Source organism: Pseudorca crassidens, chromosome 1 (genome assembly GCF_039906515.1).
Source record: "Pseudorca crassidens isolate mPseCra1 chromosome 1, mPseCra1.hap1, whole genome shotgun sequence".
In the NCBI taxonomy this organism is placed as follows: domain Eukaryota; kingdom Metazoa; phylum Chordata; class Mammalia; order Artiodactyla; family Delphinidae; genus Pseudorca; species Pseudorca crassidens.
The window spans coordinates 93,171,234-93,194,476 of record NC_090296.1 but is presented as its reverse complement, the minus strand read 5'-3'; the positions used below and the strand labels follow the sequence as shown (position 1 = coordinate 93,194,476).

General features: G+C 39.9%; 1 protein-coding gene and 1 long non-coding RNA gene across 11 annotated transcripts in view; one reads left to right on the top strand and one right to left on the bottom strand.

The window, feature by feature from the left end:
• Positions 1–23,236, top strand: part of ATP8B4 (ATPase phospholipid transporting 8B4 (putative)) — a 256,643-nt gene extending 233,407 nt beyond the window's left edge. For all 9 annotated transcript variants that reach the window (XM_067746383.1, XM_067746444.1, XM_067746423.1 and 6 more), the window contains 5 exons: positions 496–579; positions 8,447–8,692; positions 16,965–17,103; positions 19,238–19,368; positions 21,038–23,236. In XM_067746383.1, the coding sequence (XP_067602484.1) occupies positions 496–579; positions 8,447–8,692; positions 16,965–17,103; positions 19,238–19,368; positions 21,038–21,319 (882 nt within the window). In that variant the 3' untranslated portion in view covers positions 21,320–23,236. The remainder of the gene's footprint in view (positions 1–495; positions 580–8,446; positions 8,693–16,964; positions 17,104–19,237; positions 19,369–21,037) is intronic.
• Positions 9,224–23,243, bottom strand: part of LOC137229146 (uncharacterized) — a 156,185-nt gene continuing 142,165 nt past the window's right edge. For both annotated transcript variants that reach the window (XR_010945568.1, XR_010945563.1), the window contains 3 exons: positions 20,550–22,392; positions 19,059–19,154; positions 9,224–10,238 (listed from right to left, as the gene is read on the bottom strand). This is a non-coding gene — a long non-coding RNA (uncharacterized lncRNA). The remainder of the gene's footprint in view (positions 10,239–19,058; positions 19,155–20,549; positions 22,393–23,243) is intronic.

Genomic DNA, 23,243 nt, shown 5'->3' with positions numbered 1-23,243 from the left:
TTTAAACCACTCCCAAGAAAAAGCTCTCCATTTGAACAGAGGGTGGGGCTGACAGGTTCATTTCCGTACCTCCCTCTGAAGATGTTAGCGGATCCTTGCTTATCGCTTAGATCAGGTAATTGGACTTACTATAAGCCATTAAAAACCTAAAGAATGAAATAAGGCACCACAGGGGCCAGGGCCTTGTGTGTGTCCAGCATTGTTTTATGTGTTCTGCATGTATGATACCCTTTCATCCACCTCCACTGCAACTCTGCAAATGAGAGTATGGCTTCATTTTAGAGATGAAGAAATTGAAGTTTAGAAAGATCTAGTACCCACTAAAGCAGTGGAGCTGATAAGAGACAGAGCCTGGGGAGAACTCATGTCTGTCTGACTCTAACACCAAACTCCCGTCCAACTCAGGAAATTGAGATAGTCAGTCCAAGAGCCTAAAAGTGAATATTCTCACACCTATGGAAGATGTTTCTCACTGATGTGTTCATTTCTTTTCAGACTGTCTATGACCAGTGGTTCATTACCCTTTTTAACATTGTCTACACATCACTGCCTGTTTTAGCCATGGGGATTTTTGACCAGGTATGTGTTTTTCTCTGCCTTTATAACGTATTTTGCTCTGTGGATGCCTTTTAGTTGCTTTTAGCTTCTAAGTAGAAGACATGAATCATAGAAAGAGTCCTAGGAATGCAGTTGTTTTAATAGGTATTGCATGGCTCAAAAACCCTTCCAGATCTCCCACCTCCACCAAAAGATCCTCTGATCAGAGCTTGATTACTATCCTTTTAAAGATTCACACCCTACATTATTTCTCTAAAGGCTCTGAGACATCCTGCAAGAAACAGTCTCTTTAATTTCATTGTAGCCCAGCATTTCCCAAACTCATAGAATTGCACGTTTACTTATTTATTTTTCATGTAGAACTGATCAGTTTGCCTCAGAACTAGTACCTGTGGTTCACACACCAGGGAATACTGTATTAGCCTCTGAAAGTGCAGAGAACCATGCAGTGATACATAGAAAATCATGGAGCTGGGTTGGAGTGCAGAGAGCTAGCATCTGTTGGTGACACTGTCCAGCACAGCCCAGAACAGGAACTCCAGGCCAGAGGAACACCCTGCCAATGGGAGAGGAAGACACGGAGCCCCACAGCCATGGAGAGGGAAAGTGAGCAGTTTTCTTTGGTTTAGCTCCACGTGCTTAAGGGGAGAGAAGGGAGGGAATCATTTATAAAATGGTAGATCCTTGGCACACTCAGACCCTTGGAGGGTACTTCCTGGATGGGGACAAAGTCTGGCTGCCTATGGGGAAGTGAAAGGCTAGCCAGAGGAGCTTTCATGGCAGAGTGTATTGTTTAAAAAAATTTTTTTGAAGTATTTTTAAAGAGACCAGATTTTCTCCAGGCTGTTGTTAGATCCATTTGCTAGGCCTCATTTTCTGGCCCAGAGCCATCTATTGCAGAATATAAATCTTCGCATTATGAGCTCACTCTACTCTCCCATTCTGAGACTTTGTAGTCAGTTGTAAGCCTCACTTCTTGTATGTAAAAAGGGCAGTTTGTGAACAACATATTTGTGAAATTCTACAAAAAGTCATGAACTCTTGAAGACCTTAGATGTAAGGGATTAAGCTCATTCATTTCCAGGTGCCCATGTTTGCAAGTGTTCCTTTCCTTGGTACTTTGTAGCTGCCCAGAATGTGGAGTAAAATATTAAATATAAAGCAATTTCTGGGAAAAGATGGTTATTGTGCAATTTGAAAAAATATATAATAAGGGGAGAATTCAAGATGTTGTTATAGGAAGATCCTGAACTCACCTCTTCCTATGGGCACAGTGGGTCTACAGCTACAGAAGGAAAAATTTCTCTTAAAAAACCCTAAAGGCTGGCTGAAGAAAACCACATGGAAGCCGGTTGGAGAGGCTGGCACACAATGTCACCATAAACCCCACCCCCGCCCTCAGCATGATAATCCTCAACAGGGAGAAAACTCAAAACCTGAAGCTTCTCCCTTAGGAGTGAAGGGTGTGCACCCCACATTGGGCACCTTAACATTTCAGACCTGCACCTGCACCTGAGAGATGAACCTCCTAAAACCAATGAGGCTCATGTCCCAAGACCCACAAGACTGAAGCAGTCTAAGAAATGGCTCAGAGTGGGCCCGTGTGCTCAGACCCACTTGCTCCTTGGGCCCAGCTCAGAGCCAGCAGATCATGCCCAGTGATGGAGGCTCACCAGCTTATATTAAATCATCAGCCTGGGGGAAGGCATCTTATTTAACACACACATCTAGGAGCCCGCTGGAACACATTCCAGGGACAGAGACTGGTGGGCGCTATCCTTATACTCTCCCTTTGCCATACTCCAGAGCACCAGTGTCTCCTGAAAGGGAGCTGTTAACATGTCTGGTGCCCCTATTTTTGTGGCTGCCGTCCAGGGTTCACCTCTTGACTGCCTGGCTCTGGAGGCCAGGAGAACTTGCATTCCTGGTCCCATGGGACTATAGTAATCGGCGTTACCCAGAAAGGAGCTCATATTCCTATCTGGTGTCCTGATTTTTACGGCTGCTGCCAGGGAACACTTCTACATCATCTGGCTCTGGTGGCCAGTGGGGCTTACACTCGTGGGTCTCACAGGATTGTAACCAGGGGAGAGAGAGTTCTTAAATATCTACCACCCCTCCCATGGCAGAGCAAGAGGCAACAGACTCAGGAGCTCAGTCTTTCTGTGAAGGAGGCCTGTTAGCTAATCATTATAGCTGAGGCCTGAGGGGTAGCCGTCTAATTAAACATGCATCTAGGGGCTGACTGTCATCCTTTCCAGAGACCTCAGAGGGCAGGCAGTATCTTCATGCTCTCCCTATGCCACATTCTAGAGCTCCAGTGTCTCCTGGAGAGGAGCTTCACATGTGACTGGTGCCCTGGTTCTTGTAGCTGCTGCCCAGGGGACACCACTTGATCACCTGGCTCTTGTGGCTGGGGGCTTGCGTTCCTGGGTCCCATGAAACAGTAGCAAATGAAGAGTTGGTTCTTGGCAGGCTACTCCCAGGGCACTGCACAGACAGCAGACTGAAACCCACTCCCAGTCTTTCTGGAAAAAGGAACTCTTTGTTTGTCCTGGAGCTTCAGCCTGAGGGGCAGGCTTCAGGTTTGGCACACTCCTAGTGGCTGAGGAAGCTGCTCTCAAGGAATGTAAACTGTGGATGCCATCTTGGTCTGCTCCCTCTGCCTTGCTCCAGCTTTCTGCCATCTCCCAGAAAAGAGCTTGTGCATTAATCTGGAGCCCTGACTTTTGTGACTGCGGCATAGGGAACCTCCTAGATTGCCTGCTTCTCGTGGCCAGCGAGGCTCATTCTTGCAGTCCCACAGGTATATATTTGCATGTTTTTAAAAACTGCTGCTTGAGGGTCTAGAGTCCCATCAACCTGAATCTGGGTGCTATAATCTGACCCTGACACTGACATGTCTTGGCACATTCTCAACTACTGAGAGCTGTTAAAAATATAATAGGCTCTTTGAACAAGCATGAAGGTTTGAGAGACAACAAAGAGCTGGGGCAGGGTTGAACAATAAGGTCTATCTCCTACATGAGGCCACTCTTGGAGACAGGGAGAAGTGTTTGTTTTGTCAGCTGTATGAAAACAAACACAGAGAGTCAAACAAAATGAAGAAACAGAGAAAAGCAATGATCTTAGAGAGAAGATCTTAAAGAGAGAGAAGAATGCATGAACACAATAACTTCAACAAAAAGATGAAAAATATAAGAAAATACCAAATAGAAGTCATAGAGCTGAAGAATACAAGAGCTGAACTGATTAATACACTACAGGGATTCAGCAACAGACTAGATGAAACATTAGGAAGGATCAGTCAACTTGAAGACAGGAACTCACCCAATCAGAGCAGCAAAAAGAAAAAAGGATGAAAATAAGTGAAGATTGCTTAAGGAACTTACAGGACAACATCAAGCAGACCAACATTCACATTATATGGGTCTCAGAAGGGGAAGAGAGAGAGAAAGGAGCAGAAATTGTATTTGTAGAAATAATGACTGAAAACTTCCCCAACCTGGGAAGGAAACAGACATCCAGACCCAGGAAGCTCAGAGAGTTCCAAATAAGAGGAACCCAAAGAGACCCACAGAAAAACACTTTGTAATCAAACCGTCAAAAGTTAAAGACAAAGAAATAATATTTAAAGGAGCAAGAGAAAAACAACTTATTATATACAAGGCAACCCCCATAAGACTATCAGCAGATTTTTTTCAGCAGAAACTTTGCAGGCCAAAAGGGAGTGACATGATATATTCAAAGTTGAAAGGTAGAACTTTCACCAAGAATATTCTACCTGGCAAGATTATCATTCAGAATTGAAGGAGAGAGAAAGAGTTTTTCAGACAAGCAAAAGATAGAGGAATTCATCACTACGAAGCCAGCTTTATGAGAAATGTTAAAGGGGCTTCTTTAATCTGAAAAGAAAGGGGCTAATTAGTAACAAGAAAACATGTGAAGGAATAAATCTCAGTCAAAAGGTTTGAACAACACAGTTTTGAACTGTGTGGGTACACAATCCACAGTTGGGTGAATCCACGGATGTGGAACCATGAATATGGAGGGCCGACAATAAATTATATTCAGATTTTTGACTGTGTGAGCATTGTTGCCCTTAACCCTGTGTTGTTCAAGGGTCAACTGTATATAGTAAAGGTAGTGGTTTAATCACTTATAAAGCTAGTATGAATTTTAAAAGACAAAAGTAGTAAAGATAACTGATTACAATAATTAGTTAAGTAATACACAAGACAAAAAGATGTAAAATGTGATGTCAAAAACATAAAATGTGGGGGGAGAGTAAAAATGTTGAGCTTTAGAATGGAATCAAACTTAAGCAGTTATCAACTTAAATAGACTATTATAGATATGGTATTATTTATAAGCCTTGTATTACTACAAAGCAAAAACCTATAGTAAATACACAAAATATAAAGAAATATAAGCATATCATTAAAGAAAGTCATCAAACCACAAAGGAAGAGAGCAAGAGAAGAAGAAAGGAACAGAAAGGAATTACAAAAATAGCCAGAAAACAATTAACAAAATGGCAATAAGTACCTACCTATCAATAATTACTTTAAATGTAAATGAACTAAATTCTTTAATCAAAACAAATAGAGTGGTTGAATGGATTAAAAAAAACAAAACAAAACCCAAGACCCATCTATATGCAGCCTCCAAGAGACTCACTTTAGATGCAGACACACAGAAACTGAAAGTGAGGGGCTGGAAAAAGATATTCCATGCAAGTGGAAACCAAAAGAAAGCTGGAGTGGCTATACTTATATAAGACTAAATAGACTTTAAAACAAAGGCTAATAAGAGACAAAGATGGGCATTATATAATGATAAAGGAATCAATCCAATAATAGAATATAACATTTGTAAATATTTACGCACTTAACATAGGAGCACCTAAATATATAAAATAAATGTTAACAGACATAAAGTGAGAAATAGACAGCAGTACAATAATAGAAGGGACTTTAATACCTCACTTAGATCAATGGATAGATCATTCAGGCAGAAAATCAATATAGAAACTTTGGCCTTAAATGACATGTTATACCAGGTACACCCAATGTATATATATAGAATATTCTCTCCAAAAGCAACAAAATGCAAATTCTTCTCAAGTGCACATGGAACATTTTAAAGGACAGATCATATGTTAAGCCACAAAAAAGTTTTAATAAATTTAAGAGATTGAAGTCATATCAAGCATCTTTCTAACCACAGTGGTATAAAACTAGAAATTAATTACATGAAGAAAACTGGAAAATTCACATATATGTAGGGATTAAGTGACATGCTACTGAACACCAATGGGTCAAAGAAGAAATCAAAAAGGAAATTTAAAAAAACCTTGAGACAAATTAAAATGGAAATATAACATACCAAAATTTGTGGGATACAGTAAAAGCAGTTTTAAGAGGGAAGTTCATAGTAATAAATGCCTACCTCAAGAAACAAGAAACATCTCAGATAAACAACCTACCTTTATACCTCAAGGAACTAGAAAAAGAAGAACAAACAAAGCCCAAAGTTAGTAGAAGGAAGGAAATAACAAAGATGAGAGCAGAAATAAATAGAGACTAAGAAAACAATAGAGAAGATCAATGAAACTAAGAGCTGGTTCCTTGAAAAGATAAACAAAATTGACAAACCTCTAAGTAGACTCACCAAGAAAAGAAGAGAGAGGACTCAAATAAATAAAATCAGAAACAAAAGAGGAGATATGACAACTGACCACAGAAATACAAGGATCCTAAGAGACTAATATGAACAGTTATACACCAACAAATTGGACAACTTAAAGAAATGGATAAATTCCTAGAAACATACATCCTACCAAGACCGAACTATGATTAAGTATAAAATCTGAACAGAATGGAAAACAGTATGGAGGTTCCTCAAAAAATTAAAAATAGAACTACCAAGTGATCCAGCAATTCCACTTCTGGGTACTTATCCGAAGAAAGCGAAAACACTAATTTGAAAAGGTATATGCTCTCCTATGTTCATTGAAGCATTATTTATAATAAATAAGATATGGAAACAACCTAAGGGCTAAGAGATATAGAGAAAAAATATACAGTTGATCCTTGAAACAAGAGAAGGGTTAGGGGTCCCCCTCACCTTGGCCCCCATCCCCATGCAGTCAAAAATCCTCCTATAGTTATACAGTTGGCCCTCCACATTCATGGTTCTGCATCTGCAGTTTCAACCAACAGTGGATCACGTAGTACATATTTATTGAAAAATTCTGTGTGGAAGTGAACCTGCTCACTTCAAACCCATGTTGTTCAAGGGTCAACTGTGTGTATAATAAGGCCCCTTATTGCCATCAAGTTGAGTGTATACCCCTATCCTGTCCTGCTTTGTCAAACTCTGGCGCTTAAACTGATCTCCACATCATGGGTTGCTATGCTGGAAGGCCTCAGTGACCGTCTGTGGGTCTGCTCACTTTATAAGGAGGAAACCAAAACTCAGAAGTTCAGGTTACTTTCCTAAAGTCACATGGCCAAAATGTGACACAACTCAACCCAGCACTAGGCCACTTGACTCTGAGATTGCAACACTATTACTGTTGTTACTATTGCTGTCATCATTCTTTTGTTATTATTTATAGAAGCATCTGTTTTTTAATTACAAGAACTGTGGTAAGAACTCTGCTGAATACATACCCATTTCATCATGACAGTGATCCTGTGAGGGAGATGCTGTCGTTTATACTCCTTGGAGATGAGGAAACTGAGGCTCACACAGCTTAAGTGACAGGTCCAAGACTACACCCCTGCTAAGCAGCAGAGCTGGGGTTTGAACTCCGGATTGTCTGGCTTCAAAGCCTGTGTATATAACCTTATCAGTCACTGGACTGGGGAAAGAAGCACCCACTAGCATCTCAAAACTGGACTTCCCAAAGAGACTACATCAATGTTCTTCATGGGACTCCATTTGGCAAGGCCTGGGTCATCCCACAAGCAGGAAGGGGAACTTGGTCTGCTCCCAGAGTTCATGCCTATGTTGCTCCCTCTTTGCCTGCTTCACCTTACCCATGACCCTGTGATGTTGCCAGTGGTCAGTCCTTGCCGTACTTTTTGGCTGGGGTGTTCGGCTGTGGTGCTCACAGTGTGGTCATCAGCATTGCTTTGGAGCTTGTTGGAAATGCAGTCTCAGGCCCCACCCCAAACCTACTGAATTATAATCTGTACCCCAGGTTATTAGTGTGTACATGAAGTTTGAGAAGCACAGCTTTAGTTTCTCCCGGGACTCTGTTGGGCCCAGACATGACGCCTTCTCATTCCGTCTAAATTCTTTGTCCTGAACACCTGGTAACTGCCCGTGGAATCCTCCCTGGGTAGAACACTCACCTCTTCAGGCTCAGCTCCCTTCCACCTGGAGTCCCACATTCAGTTCCCCCTTTCCCAGTTCCCTTTCTCCTGCTCACGCTTCCCCCAAAGTTGGGAACTCTGGTTGGCCAGTTCTGACTCTGCAGCTCTCTGCTGACATCCCCTGGTCACTACCACTCACTGCGTTGGCCCTGGGGCCCACTGGCTGCACAGGATGTACTAGAATTCTGGGAGCATGCATGCAGTTGCAGGAGAGTACAGGAAAGAAACTTCAATTTGAAGCCAAATATCTGCGTGCAGTCAAGTTCTGGTTCTGCCATAAGAGCTGTGTGGCCTCTCATGAATCTCTCTTGGAGATTCAAGTTCCCTGTATAAAATAGGGATCATTTTATTATCCTTTGGGTTACTGTGGGAATGAAAACAAAATAGTGAGTAGTGTGTATTAGGGCATGCTTAGATATGCATGTGCTATTTCTGGAGATAGGAAATTCAGGGTATCTCTAAATTCTCAAACCTCTTCCACTGAAGTAACTCTCTGTTGACAGGATGTTAATGACCAGAATAGCATGGATTGTCCCCAGCTCTACAAACCTGGACAGCTGAATCTACTTTTTAACAAGCATAAATTTTTCATCTGCGTGGCACATGGAATCTACACCTCGTTAGTCCTTTTCTTCATCCCATATGGGGCCTTTTACAACGTGGCTGGAGAAGATGGACAGCACATTGCAGACTACCAGTCTTTTGCAGTGACCATGGCCACGTCTTTGGTCATTGTGGTCAGTGTGCAGGTAACCTACTGGTGAAAATATCTTAACTTGATGTCTTTACACCTTTTAAAATTCTGTTTCATTTGTTGACAGTAATTTTAAAGGAATACTGGGGTTTTCTTTTTAACTACACATTTTGAGATTAAAACAGGAAGCTTTAACATAAATTTCCAGATGTAGGAGATTAGCATTGGATGTCTATAACCTCCATGTTAGTGGAAACCTCACAATGAATCAATCACTTCTTGGGACTGCGCGTTGTATGTGAAGAGAAATGATTATACTACTGCTTCCTCCTTGTGCTGTCTTCTTGGAAGAAAATTTTTCCAATGATAACAGAAACTTTCCCATGACTTCTATAAGACTTAGTAACTTCCAGGTTTCAAAGTGAGATATAACGTTTACTTGGCAGTACATTTCTGTGGAATTATCAAGAGGTTCAATGCTATGTATATGGCACATCTGCATCTCAAATTCATAGAAGTTTTCCTGGTAGGAATGATTTTTTAAAAATTCATTTTATTGAAGCATAGTTGATTTACAATGTTGCGTTTCTGGTATACAGCAAAGTGATTCTGTTATACATAAATATATTCTTTTTCATACTTTTTTTTAAACATCTTTATTGGAGTATAATTGCCTTACAATGATGTGTTAGTTTCTGCTTTATAACAAAGTGAATCAGTTATACACATACATATCATATTCTTTTCCATTATGGTTTATCACAGGATATTGAATGTAGTTTCCTGTGCTATATAGTAGGACCTTGTTCTTTATTCATTCTGTATATAATACAGTAAGTCCCCTACATACAAACGAGTTCTGTTCCGAGAGTGCGTTCGGTTCGTAAGTCCAATTTTTTCCTAAGTCCAACAAAGTTAGCCTAGATACCCAACTAACACAATCGGCTATATAGTACTGTACTGTATTAGGTTTATAATACTTTTCACACAAATAATACATAAAAAACAAACACAAAAATAAGGAAAACATTTTTAATCTTATAATACGGTACCTTGAAAAGTACAGTAGTACAGTACAACAGCTGGCATACAGGGGCTGGCATCGAGTGAACAGGCAAGGAGAGTTACTCGAGGAGGGAGAGAAGGTGGGAGATGGTAGAGCTGAAGGATCGTCAGCAATAGGAGACGGAGGACAAGCTGCTATTTCACTCATGCCTGACGTTGATGGCATAGGTTCTGGTTGCTTGCTGGATTCAATCTATCTACCCTCTTGAAAACACGATCCAGTGATGTCTGGGTAGTAGCTCCTTTTTTCTAGTCATAGATGACATGGTAGCACTGGATTGCATTCTGAATGACCGCTGCAACCTTCACGTACCATTCTACATTCAGGTCCTGTGCCTCAAAAACTAACAGTGCCTCCTCAAATAAACAACCCCCTGCCATTTCCTGCATCGTGAATCTCTTCGGTTCTTCAGTTACTTCTTCTCCCTCTTGTCTCTCTTCATCCTTTCTCTGGGCCTCCAATTCCATCAGGTCTTCATTAGTCAGCTCTTCGTGTTGCACAGCAAGGAGTTCAATGAAGTCGTCCTCTTGCAGATCTAGCTTGAAATAAAGATACTGTACTACTGTACTCTATACAGTACTATACAGTAAAGTACACAAAAGCACAACCACTTGTAGAGGATGCACACACGTGACAATGTACGCCAGACACATGAACTAACTTATGTGATTGGACTTGTGAATGCACGTTTGCATCTTTGAAAGTTCGCAACTTGAAGGTTCGTATGTAGGGGACTTACTGTCGTTTGCATCTGCTAATCCCAAACTCCTAATCCATCCCTCTCCCAACCCCCCTTCTCCTTGGCAACCACAAGTCTGATCTCTATGTCTGTGAGTCTGTTTTGTAAATAAGTTTATTTGTGTCATATTTTAGATTTGACATATAGTGATAGCATATGGTATTTGTCTTTCTCTTTCTGACTTACTTCACTTAGTATGATCATCTCTAGGTCCATCCATGTTGCTAGAAATGGCATTATTTCATTCTTTTTAATGACTGAGTAGTATTTCACTGTGGGGGTGTATACACACACACACACAAACACACACACACACACACACACACACACATTCATCTTTATTCATTCATCTGTCAGTGGATACTTGGTGTTGATGGACACTTGCTTCCATGACCTGGCTATTGTAAACAGTGCTGCTATGAACACTGGGGTACATGTATGTTTTCAAATTACAGTTTTGTCCAGATACATGCCCAGGAGTGGGATTGCTGGATTATAATGACAACTCTAGTTTTAATTTTTTGAGGAACCTCCATAATGTTTTTCATAGTGGCTGCACCAATTTACATTCCCATCTGGTAAGAATGATTCCTGATGATCCATTGATCTTCATCAGGCATCTTGAGTTTGTTTCTATTTCCTCTTTTATGCAAATGGTGGACAATACCATTAGGTATTGAGTTAGAATTTACAAAAGCTTTCCAATCCATTAAAGTCTGTACCTCTGAGTGGATACATTAAGCCGTGTGACCTCTGTTTTTTGTCTTTTTTTGTGTGTGGTTTTTTTTTGGGGGGTGTTTTTTTGAAGGGGAAAGTATAAATCAAGGGCTTAATTTTTATAGAGTTTGAATTGCCTGTGGTGAGTCCTTTTTCTATCCTATAAACAATGTCTTTTACAAATCTTAGCCTCTTATATCCAATGAAAGATCTTGTTAAACCCCAGACTTTCTTTTCATGACTCGATAAATATTTAATAGATTGAATGAATCAGATGTAAATATACTGCTCTTAAATGGCATCTCTGCCATGCCTTGGTCCATCTAAGTGAGTATCATTAAGTTCAAACCAAAGCCATCTAATACTTGACATCTTGGAAGTCCAAAATTCAGTCAGACAGGTAGCATCCAAAATCAGAACCATATTTCTCCACTCAAAGAGGAGTTCTGTTTGTCTGTTTCACAACTAAATAAAGCATATGGGTGCTTTGTGAACTCTCCATGCCTAGTTCCCCTGTGTTCAATTCTGTAGCAGAGGAGGAGATAATGGAGTGACTTGGAAGCCTCTGACACAGCTAAGGCATCCATCGTGAAATCATGGCTTCAATCAGACACTGCTGTCCTTAACACACAGAATAAGTTTCAGGAATTTTGTGAATAAGCTCATTTTGAGAGCAGCATTAACATCGTTTCCTCTCTGTCTAAGCTTGAGTAATTTCTGCAGAAGGGGTACATAGATGTTATACTTTTGAGTTCAAATCTTTCTTTATCTTTACTAAATGATATATTGGATGGGCATAAGATTCTTATATCCGAGCATTTTTCTTTAGGAACTTTGTAAATGATTTTCCACTACATCCATTTCAGTGTAGCAGTTTGATATTAAGTTGATTCTCTTTCCTTTGTAAATAATATCTTCTGTGTCTAGAAGCTTATGTTCTTTATCCTTCGACTTCACAAATGTCACCAGAACATAACTTCTTTCATTGATTTTCCTAGAATTTACAGTACCCTCCCAATCTGAAAATCTTTGCTGTTTGTTATCCCAGAGCAGTTTTCTCTGTCATTTCTTTGATTGCTACTTCTCTCTTTCTTCCTTTTCCTCTTTCTACGATGCCATTATTTCTTATATTGGGCCCATGGGTCTGACATCTATGGATTTGCCACCCACGTCTCATATCTTTTTGCACGTGGTTCCCATTTCTTCAAGTTTTTGCCCAGTTATGAAATATTGTTTCCAGTTGTTTTTCCCAGAATATTAATTCAGTTCTCATCAGTGACTATTATTGTTTGGTTTCTCTACTGAATTTTTAAATTCAGAAATAATGCTTTTATTTCTTCCAGAATTTTTTTCTATGATCTAATTGCATCTCCTTAAGAGTTCTTATTACATTTTTTGTTGTTGTTATAGTGCTTGTCTGTCTTTCCCATTAGTTCTGCCTCAACAGGAGCCACCTGTTCTTGTTTTTTTTTCAATTGCATCCTCTTAAATTGGTTGTGATTTTTCTTTGCCTACTCATACCCACACAGGTCAGGCTACTGGTGTCTCTTAATGCTGATGAACTGACAGGTGGTGAAAGGTACAGCTGCAGATTTTGGTCTGATCTCTCAACAAATGAACTGGAAAGCCAGCATCTCTTTGCTGAGGCATGGAAAGCAGGGCTCTCTGTTCTCAGGCCTCTTGAGGAAAGTAAAGGCTGTCCCTTTAGCACCCCTGCAGTTTCATCATGGCTGCCAGCATTCTTTTTTGTTTGTTTGTTTGTTTCTGCTTTTTAACAAAGTGAATCAGTTATACATATACATATGTTCCCATATCTCTTCCCTCCCACCCTCCCTATCCCACCCCTCCAGGTGGTCACAAAGCACCGAGCTAATCTCCCTGTGCTATGCGGCTGCTTCCCACTAGCTATCTACCTTATGTTTGTTAATGTATATATGTCCATGCCTCTCTCTCGCTTTGTCACGGCTCACCCTTCCCCCTCCCCATATCCTCATCCATTCTCTAGTAGGTCTGTGTCTTTATTCCTGTCTTACTCCTAGGTTCTTCATGACATTTCTTTTTTCTTAAATTCCATATATATGTGTTAGCATACAGTATTTGTCTTTCTCTTTCTGACTTACTTCACTCTGTATGACACACTCTAGGTCTATCCACCTCATTACAAATAGCTCAATTTTGTTTCTTTTCATGGCTGAGTAATATTCCATTGTATATATGTGCCACATCTTCTTTATCCATTCATCCGATGATGGACACTTAGGTTGCTTCCATCTCTGGGCTATTGTAAATAGAGCTGCAATGAACATTGTGGTACATGACTCTTTTTGAATTATGGTTTTCTCAGGGTGTATGCCCAGTAGTGGGATTGCTGGGTCATATGGTAGTTCTATTTGTAGTTTTTTAAGGAACCTCCATACTGTTCTCCATAGTGGCTGTAACCAATTCACATTCCCACCAGCAGTGCAAGAGTGTTCGCTTTCCTCCACACCCTCACCAGCATTTATTGTTTCTAGATTTTTTGATGATGGCCATTGTGACTGATGTGAGATGATATCTCATTGTAGTTTTGATTTGCATTTCTCTAATGATTAATGATGTTGAGCATTCTTTCATGTGTTTGTTGGCAGTCTGTATATCTTCTTTGGAGAAATGTCTATTTAGGTCTTCTGCCCATTTTTGGATTGGGTTGTTTGTTTTTTTGTTATTGAGCTGCATGAGCTGCTTATAAATTTTGGAGATTAATCCTTTGTCAGTTGCTTCATTTGCAAATAGTTTCTCCCATTCTGAGGGTTGTCTTTTGGTCTTGTTTATGGTTTCCTTTCTGTCCAAAGCTTTGAAGTTTTATTAGGTCCCATTTGTTTATTTTTGTTTTTATTTCCATTTTTCTAGGAGGTGGGTCAAAAAGGATCTTGCTGTGATTTATGTCATCGAGTGTTCTGCCTATGTTTTCCTCTAAGAGTTTGATAGTGTCTGGCCTTACATTTAGGTCTTTAATCCATTTTGAGCTTATTTTTGTGTATGGTGTTAGGGAGTGATCTAATCTCATACTTTTACATGTACCTGTCCAGTTTTCCCAGCACCACTTATTGAAGAGGCTGTCCTTTCTCCACTGTACATTCCTGCCTCCTTTATCAAAGATAAGGTGACCATATGTGCGTGGGTTTATCTCTGGGCTTTCTATCCTGTTCCATTGAACTATCTTTCTGTTTTTGTGCCAGTACCATACTGTCTTGATTACTGTAGCTTTGTAGTATAGTCCGAAGTCAGGGAGCCTGATTCCTCCAGCTCCGTTTTTTGTTCTCAAGATTGCTTTGGCTATTCGGGGTCTTTTGTGTTTCCATACAAATTGTGAAATTTTTTGTTTTCGTTCTGTGAAAAATGCCAGTGGTAGTCTGATAGGGATTGCATTGAATCTGTAGATTGCTTTGGGTAGTATACTCATTTTCATAATGTTGATTCTTCCAATCCAAGAACATGGTATATCTCTCCATCTATTTGTATCATCTTTAATTTCTTTCATCAGTGTCTTATACTTTTCTGCATACAGGTCTTTTGTCTCCTTAGGTAGGTTTATTCCGAGATATTTTCTTCTTTTTGTTGCAGTGGTAAATGGGAGTGTTTTCTTGATTTCACTTTCAGATTTTTCATCATTAGTGTATAGGAATGCCAGAGATTTCTGTGCATTAATATTGTATCCTGCTACTTTACCAAATTCATTGATTAGCTCTAGTAGTTTTCTGGTAGCATCTTTAGGATTCTCTATGTATGGTATCATGTCATCTGCAAACAGAGACAGCTTTACTTCTTTTCCGATTTGGATTCCTTTTATTTCCTTTTTTCTCTGATTGCTGTGGCTAAAACTTCCAAAACTATGTTGAGTAAGAGTGGTGAGAGTGGGCAACCTTGTCTTGTTCCTGATCTTAGTGGAAATGGTTTCAGTTTTTCACCCTTGAGGACAATGTTGGCTGTGGGTTTGTCATATATGGCCTTTATTATGTTGAGGTAAGTTCCCTCTATGCCTACTTTCTGCAGGGTTTTTATCATAAATGGGTGTTGAATTTTGTCGAAAGCTTTCTCTGCATCTATTGAGATGATCATATGGTTTTTCTCCTTCAATTTGTTAATATGGTGTATCATGTTGATTGATTTGTGTATATTGAAGAATCCTTGCATTCCTGGAATAAACCCCACTTGATCATGGTTTATGATCCTTTTAATGTGCTGTTGGATTCGGTTTCCTAGTATTTTGTTGAGGATTTTTGCGTCTATGTTCATCAGTGATATTGGCCTGTAGCTTTCTTTCTTTGTGACATCCTTGTCTGGTTTTGGTATCAAGGTGATGGTGGCCTCATAGAATGAGTTTGGGAGTGTTCCTCCCTCTGCTATATTTTGGAAGAGTTTGAGAAGAATCGGTGTTAGCTCTTCTGTAAATGTTTGATAGAATTCCCCTGTGAAGCCATCTGGTCCTGGGCTTTTGTTTGTTGGATGATTTTTAATCACAGTTTCAATTTCAGTGCTTGTGATTGGTCTTAGCATTCTTTATATGGGGCATCATTTTAAAGGACAGTAAACGTCATGTGGGAAGGGGAAGTATGTCTCCAATCTGTTTACTATGTAGGTAGAGCCCCCTCAGGCAGGCAATAAATCTGTGGCCTTGCATCAGACTGTGCTAGAAATGCAAACCTTCACTTGGACCATTTGGTGCCTCTGATATGCAAATAAGGATGCTAGAACCTACTTTTTTTTCTCTGAGAACTCAAGTGTTCATATTCACCAGTGGCTGTCTTGGTTTCCCCATAACAGGTTACTGTTTTGCAGCTCTACTGCCATAATAAGTTATTGGAAGGGAGAAGGGCTTGTGAGCATGTTTCCAGATCACCATGAACCCCGGGTTCTGAATTTTATGCCTTAAGTGGATTAAGGATTTTTCTTTGCTATTATTTGAATAACTTAAGAGAAATGATAACCAAAATGAATTAGAATATTGATGTAAACAGATTATACCTGTATCAAAATGGTCATATGAAAATCTATGTACAGATTTTTTTTTTTAGTTTTTTTAAAATTTATTTATTTATTTATTTTGAGGGCTGCATTGGGTCTTCATTGTTGCGCGCGGGCTTTCTCTAGTTGCAGTGAGAGGGGGCTACTCTTCCTTGCAGTGCACGGGCTTCTCATTGTGGTGGCTTCTCTTGTTGCGGAGCACGGGCTCTAGGTGCACGGGCTTCAGTAGTTGTGGCTCATGGGCTCAGTAGTTGTGGCTCACCGGCTCTAGAGCGCAGGCTCGGTAGTTGTGGTGCACAGGCTTAGTTGCTCCGCGGCATATGGGATCTTCCCAGCCCAGGGCTCGAACCCGTGTCCCCTGCATTGGCAGGTGGATTCTTAACCACTGTGCCACCAGGGAAGCCCTATGTACAGATTTTAAAATGTTGCACTTGCTCACTATGAAAAATAGTTTTCCAATAGAAAAATTTTGAGGGCAATTTGGAAAGTAGCTTTGAAATTAGAAACCATCCTGCTTTCTTATTTCTCACTTAAAAGAAGTTTAACATTTTATTTCCTGATTTTTGATTCAACGTTGCTAGATATAATGGCTTGCAGATATAAGTCCTAAAGTCAGTTGTCTACCAGGAATGTCACATTAGTCCCCTGTGTTGTGCAGAAAGTGGTAAGGCCTATGGTTGGCTGGAAACTAGACATGTGCCACTGTCTTCTCACAGAACAGTTCTGAGGAAACATTACTCAGTAAAATGATGCTCTTTTAATCCTCAACAATCTCCCCTTTGTGTTTGACTTTATTTACAGATAGCCTTGGATACCAGTTACTGGACTATCATTAATCATGTCTTCGTCTGGGGCAGCATTGCCACTTATTTCTCCATTTTATTTACCATGCACAGTAATGGCCTCTTTGGCATCTTCCCAAGGCAGTTTCCATTTGTTGGTAAGTGAGTCCCGGTATTTGCTGGGGCCTAGTGTCAAGTTGTCACTTATTTGTCTTTGTAATTTATTTTCTTTGGTGGGATTAGGGATGACCAATAATTCTGTCTCTAGGAATTGATTGAGCCAGACATCTGAGGGCTTACAGGCTTGAAGTGAGCTCCAAAAGATTAGGTTTTGCTGTCCCTACTAGATGCAGAATCACTGAGATAGCTGCTTACAGGTTCCTAACAGCCCAGATGCAGTAGACTGTCCCTTTCCAAATAACAGGCATAGCACATATAGATCAGGGATACCTGAAAACCTGTGAAGTTCATGTATGATAGAGGGAAGAGAAAGAAATGCCAGGCTTTCCCTTTTATGCCACATTATCACTGACATTTCTGCCTAAGTTTACCTGTGGAACTTATTTGCATTTAGAAAAGAAATGTATAATTTAGAGCCTTTTAAAAATTGCCGGACATAGTCCATGAGTGGCACCAAGAATAGTCTCTGTAGTTAGACAGCCAGTGTTCAAGTGTCATCTCTGCCACTTATAAGCTGTGTGACCTTAGGCAAGTTTCTTTTCCTTTTCATGCCTTAATGTCTTCAGTTCTAAACTTGGGGATGTTAATAGTTCCTACTTTTATAGCAAATTGGTGAGGGTTAAATGATATAATGCATATGAAATGCTTAGCATGTAGCCTGGTACATAATACTTTTTTAGTAAATGTTAGCCTTGATGATGATGAAGATGGTGATTAAAGCAAATGTGGCTTGATTACTTGATTAAGCTTTTTCTTTTCTTTTTGGTTGCCAAATCTGAAAGTTCAGTGCATTAACCAGAAGACTTCCAGTCCTAAGACAGCATTCGAACATGCATAATGAGACTGGAATGCCTCAACTGGAGAAAGTAGTTTGTGTGGGGACCACTGTCTAAGCACATGCCATTCCAGGAATTAATTACTGGGTTCCAATGAGACTTTTCAAAACTTAAATCAACATTGAGGTTTAAGAAAATTTTTTTTCCCTTAGTAGCCAGAAGCAAGCAGGAGTGTGGTTTTAAAGTGATGCTTGTTTTTCCAGCCATGCCTGGGGGTACTGAGCTTCAGGGAGTTCAAAAAGACATTTAATTTACTGAGTCAAGTTTGTTTCTGCCCAGGCAAGTGGAATCAAGTGCTCTTTGGTAGGCAGAGTCTATCCTCCTAAGACAGAAAATGCAGACATTCCAATAAGAAGCCAAGCATCACACCCAAAGCCCATTAAAATTGTGTTAACTATAGCATTGGGAGCGGGAACCTGGATAATTGGAGGTATCATATGCCTAGAAAACCAACAGGAACAACAGTTCATAAGTAGGGTTGACATCTTCCGTATAGTTTGTCTGTCTGCCTTACTGACCCTTATTGCTTTGTTTAAACGAACATCCCAGTATACGAGGTGTGAGTATAAAATAAGAAAACTGGCTCCAGGCTTGGAAATGAGTTTCACTACTCTATTGAACTAGAATATTGAATGGCTGAATCAGTGGTTTCCCAGTGTGGAGACTGCTCTTTTCACAAACCCAAGAGCATCTCTGATCTCCTTGGAACCTTGAGTACTTCATAACCGAGTGAAGGTATGAGATAGAGAGATTGGTAAGTCCCTCTGAGGCAGGTTTTTGGGGGCTGTTGCCTGAATTTAAAAGGTTGACCCTGTAGTAGACACAGCTCACCTTTTATGACATAGCCAGTTGAGAAGACCAGTATTTGCGATTGTACCTGAATCCAGAACATACATTGTGTAGTTTTGTTTGACTCCATAAGGGTAAATGTGCCTTTAAAAATAATGACTGCTTTGTAGTTGAGGGATTTTGAGGCTGGATGGGAGAATTCTGCTTCATGAGTGAAGCTGGACTGAGCCTGGATCAGAGAATGGTTGGCTCTGGCTGGCAGTCCCCTAGTGATCAGGCCGTGAAGCAGTTCCCAAGGGTGATCTTACCATTCTTGCACTCTTATCACCACTGGGCATATGATATACTGGGGAAGATACCCAGTGGTTCTGCTAGGTAGTCCAAAAGTCCCTTTCAAAAAAGACCTTATGGGAATAGACAAAGAACCAATTAATTCAATAATTCAGTTCTATTTATAATCACAGTGTTTATTTTTCTTTAATAATAGGAAATGCACGACATTCCTTGACCCAGAAGTGCATCTGGCTTGTTATTCTCTTAACGACAGTGGCTTCAGTTATGCCTGTGGTGGCATTCAGATTTTTGAAGGTGGATTTATTCCCAACCCTGAGTGATCAGGTATGTTGTAATGCTGCTGGGTACTTGAGAGGTTGGTTCTTTGCTCTTGGAATCATGTCCTCTGCCTGATTAGAAGTCCAGAGAAGAGCTAATGAACTTCCCATCAGCAACACCTACAGGTGCACGGCATCACATCACAGTAGCTGGAACTGCCCACAACTGAACATACTAGCCTTGGGAGTGCCAATGAAGATAACTGTCTACACTAAATGTGGGTGGGGAGTCGTAAATTACAAGTTAGATTGGATATTTTTAAAAGTTGACTTTTAAAAAACAAGCTTGCTGGCAGCATTTTGGACATTTGCTCCAAGGCAAAGGCAAGCTAGAGGGAAAGTTACTGACTTGGGGAAAGTAAAGGGTACAGTAAAAGAGAGACAAGCAAAGTATTAGGTGAAGGGGCTCTAAATTTCTGTAGAGATATAGTAGCAGATTGTTAAACATGGGAGAGAGGTTACTTTCTGAACAGATTAAGAAAGGGAACAGCAACATGATAGCTGGATTGGAAAATATAAAGTTAGAAGAAAAACAGAAAGAACAGATTCTAGAAATACCTAAGTCAAGGGATTGACAGAACATATTTCAGTATTTTATGGAAGGAGGAGTATAAGCAACACAATGTCAAATTAGGTCAGGACCCAGATAGATAAGAAAAGGAGAAAGAGGAGATGCATTTGTAGCTATGTCTTGAGAAGGGGGAAATATTGAGGGGGTGAGTGACCAGGCTGATGATGCTGAGAAGAACTGAGGTAGAAATTCCCTTATCATGAAATCCTTCATGTTCTGGGGCCAAAGTACCAAGAGATTCCTTCTGAAATGATTCGTGGATTCCCCTGTTATGTTTGTCCTTTCCCTTTGGCTCTGTGAGCTCATTCTGATGTCAACTCAGAAAATGATGGATGAGCTGAAGGAAGATGATGCTCATTTCTTCCTATGTTTAGACACATCATGATTTTCTGCTTAATGGCTTTCTCCCGACATGAAAGTCAAAAGCCAAGCAATCGATCAGCTGACCTAAAGAACAAGGTGCTGAGCACCAAACCTTGGCTCTCTTCCTCCTCAGCGTTATAGGGAAATGAAAGAAATGCTAGAAACCCACCCAAACAATGTTGAGCTCTTCAAAAGACCACAAAAAACCCCCAAAGAAATCAAAACACTGAAAATCCCATGGTACTTTGACCTACCACAAGAGTTTGAAATTTTGTGGCTCTCATTTTCTAAATTTTCTCTTAGTCCAGTTACTAATGACTGCTGGATCCTGAGAACCTTTAAAAGAGAGAGGAAAGACTTATTTGGGGCATATGGGTCTGTAAATTTTTATACTGACTGTATTTGGCTGGTGCACGTTAGAAAATGTACAAAAGTATGTTCCTGTTCACTTAAGGTGGATGTATTAGATGGGGACAATAATGAAATTTGTCTTAACACTTCTTAATAATAGTCTTAATAGTCTCTCAGTAGAGATAAAAACTAACCAGTATCCAGTGTAATCTTTTGGGTAGAAAATTGCTTGGCTTTTAGGTGAAAAACTTGATTTTGCAGTGAAGTTGAGTACTTGGTTATCATTGATGTTGTTTTTACAGAAGAGGCTTTCACTTCACAAAGTGGCCCACTGTGTGGAGTCTATATCATCTGGATGCTTCATCTCACTCTGGGTCTCCTTTGTCTCCAGATCCGCCAGTGGCAGAAGGCTCAAAAGAAGGCAAGACCCCTGCGTAGGCGAAAGCCTCAGACTCGGAGATCAAGCTCGAGAAGATCTGGATATGCTTTTGCTCACCAAGAGGGCTATGGAGAGCTTATCACATCTGGAAAAAATATGCGAGCTAAAAATCCACCCCCGACATCAGGGTTGGAAAAGACACTGTATAATAGCACTAGCTGGATTGAAAATTTATGTAAGAAAACCACAGACACAGTGAGCAGCTTTAGCCAGGATAAAACAGTGAAACTGTGAGTCAAGATGAATTTGAACCACACAGTTATCTTTTCACTTCGGCTGGAGCTGAAATTAGCTGGCTCCAGAGTTTAAGATCAGGGGTTAGGGGTGGGGCAGATGGCCTCGGTTAACCTAAATCTGTGTCAGACAGTGGCCAGTGCCATCCAATAGAGATGTGCTCTACTGAAAACCAGGTCAGAGGTCACTGTCCAATTCATGAGTTGGTGGACAAAACCCTCACAATACCAGCACAAGGGTTTTTTTAATCAACCTAGATACCAATTGATCTGTACTTTAGAATCTTATTTATGGAGAAACACTTGTAAATCTGCATATACAGAGAATGGGTCTTCAGGTGAATAAAAGGGTGCATTCACAAGGTGTATATCCCAACTAAAAAGCATCTTTGTGACAGATTAACGCTTATATGTAAGATCAGCCATTCCCAAGATACACTCTTAAGATTTAAAAGGTACACATTGTACACTAAGGTGCTTCCAGACTTACAGCAGCTTGTCACTGTCCGGTCTTGATCCCTACCTGTGTGTTCAGCCAGGACAACAAATCACCTTCATGCCTGAAGAGCAGAAAAACATGTTGGTATTCCACATTTTTCTACTAGAGACAAAGTAGACTGAACATCTTTACAGTAGAATAGGCTGACAATTTGGTCAAATTTATTCAAAAAATTCTCAGGGACATGTTCATGAAATGTCAAAGAGAGACTCTGGAAAGTATTCTAAATACTTGTCAATGACTTTTATAACAACTTCAGTAGTTATTTTCTCTGCCTCATCTAGAGCTATTGGACTCAGCAAAGCACTGGAATTTCACACTTTGATGATACTATTCCATGTAATGTATGTGCAGATATTTTCAACATTTCCAGTTTTTAAAAGTTCAGATTTGAAACCAAACAAATTAATAAACAGTCTTTTTAATTACTTATTTAAATATGCAGGTTTAGGTCATTCAGAGTTAGTTGGTTTTGATATTCAGCTGTCATATTTATAATTCAAACACATGAGGTTGAGTTTTTGGAGATGTTCCAGTCCAAATTTGAGTCCATATATGAGTCATCAGTATAGTATCTGTAAAAGAATTCAAGCATATTTGTGTTCAGTTCTGTCACTCCTTACCTCTGTAAGCTTGGGCAGGTAATGTGCTTCCTCTGAGACTCAGTTTCTTCCTCTGTAAAATGAGGATATACTACCTACCTCATGTGGTTGTTCGAGGATTGTCAAAGCACAAATTCTTAAATCATTGAAAAGATAATTCTCATGTGAATAGATGATGAGTTAAGTGCCATTTAAGTCAATCAGAATACAAGAGCAAATGTGAAGAACTGGAATTTAAGTAATCAGTTGAAAAGGCATTGATGAAATGAGATTGCAAAGTAAGATCTAAAACTGGTTAGTATTCTAAAGGGAAATAACCTTGGAGGTATTTTTATATAGTAACTATAACCTTGGAGGTAAATTTCTCTATCAGAAAACAAAAATAAATGATCATCATGCCTTATCAGTTTTCTATAAATCATACTTCAACTTTACAGAATCCTTAATCTGGTCTTTATTGCATTATTAGTCAAAGTTATATTTCCCAAAAGAGTCAGATGGCCCTTGGGTGGGCTTGATGGATAATGGGCTAGCATGATATTATGGCTCACACAATCCTTTTTTTTTTGGCCTTAATTTCCAAGTCTGGGATAACTTTTCCTGAATGGGATCAAATGAGATAATATATAAAAGAGCCTAATACAGTGGTTTAATCATAGTTAATGCTTTTAGATATTCCCTGTTCTCCTACGTGCCTGCATAGACTTAACTAGATGTTAGTTTTCAGTGTCTAATTTGTCATTAGTTTCACTGCGTTGTAACATTTTTGAAAGATTTGCAAACTTTTACTAAATATTTTGGCACTTGTGGTGTTGGATGTTTAG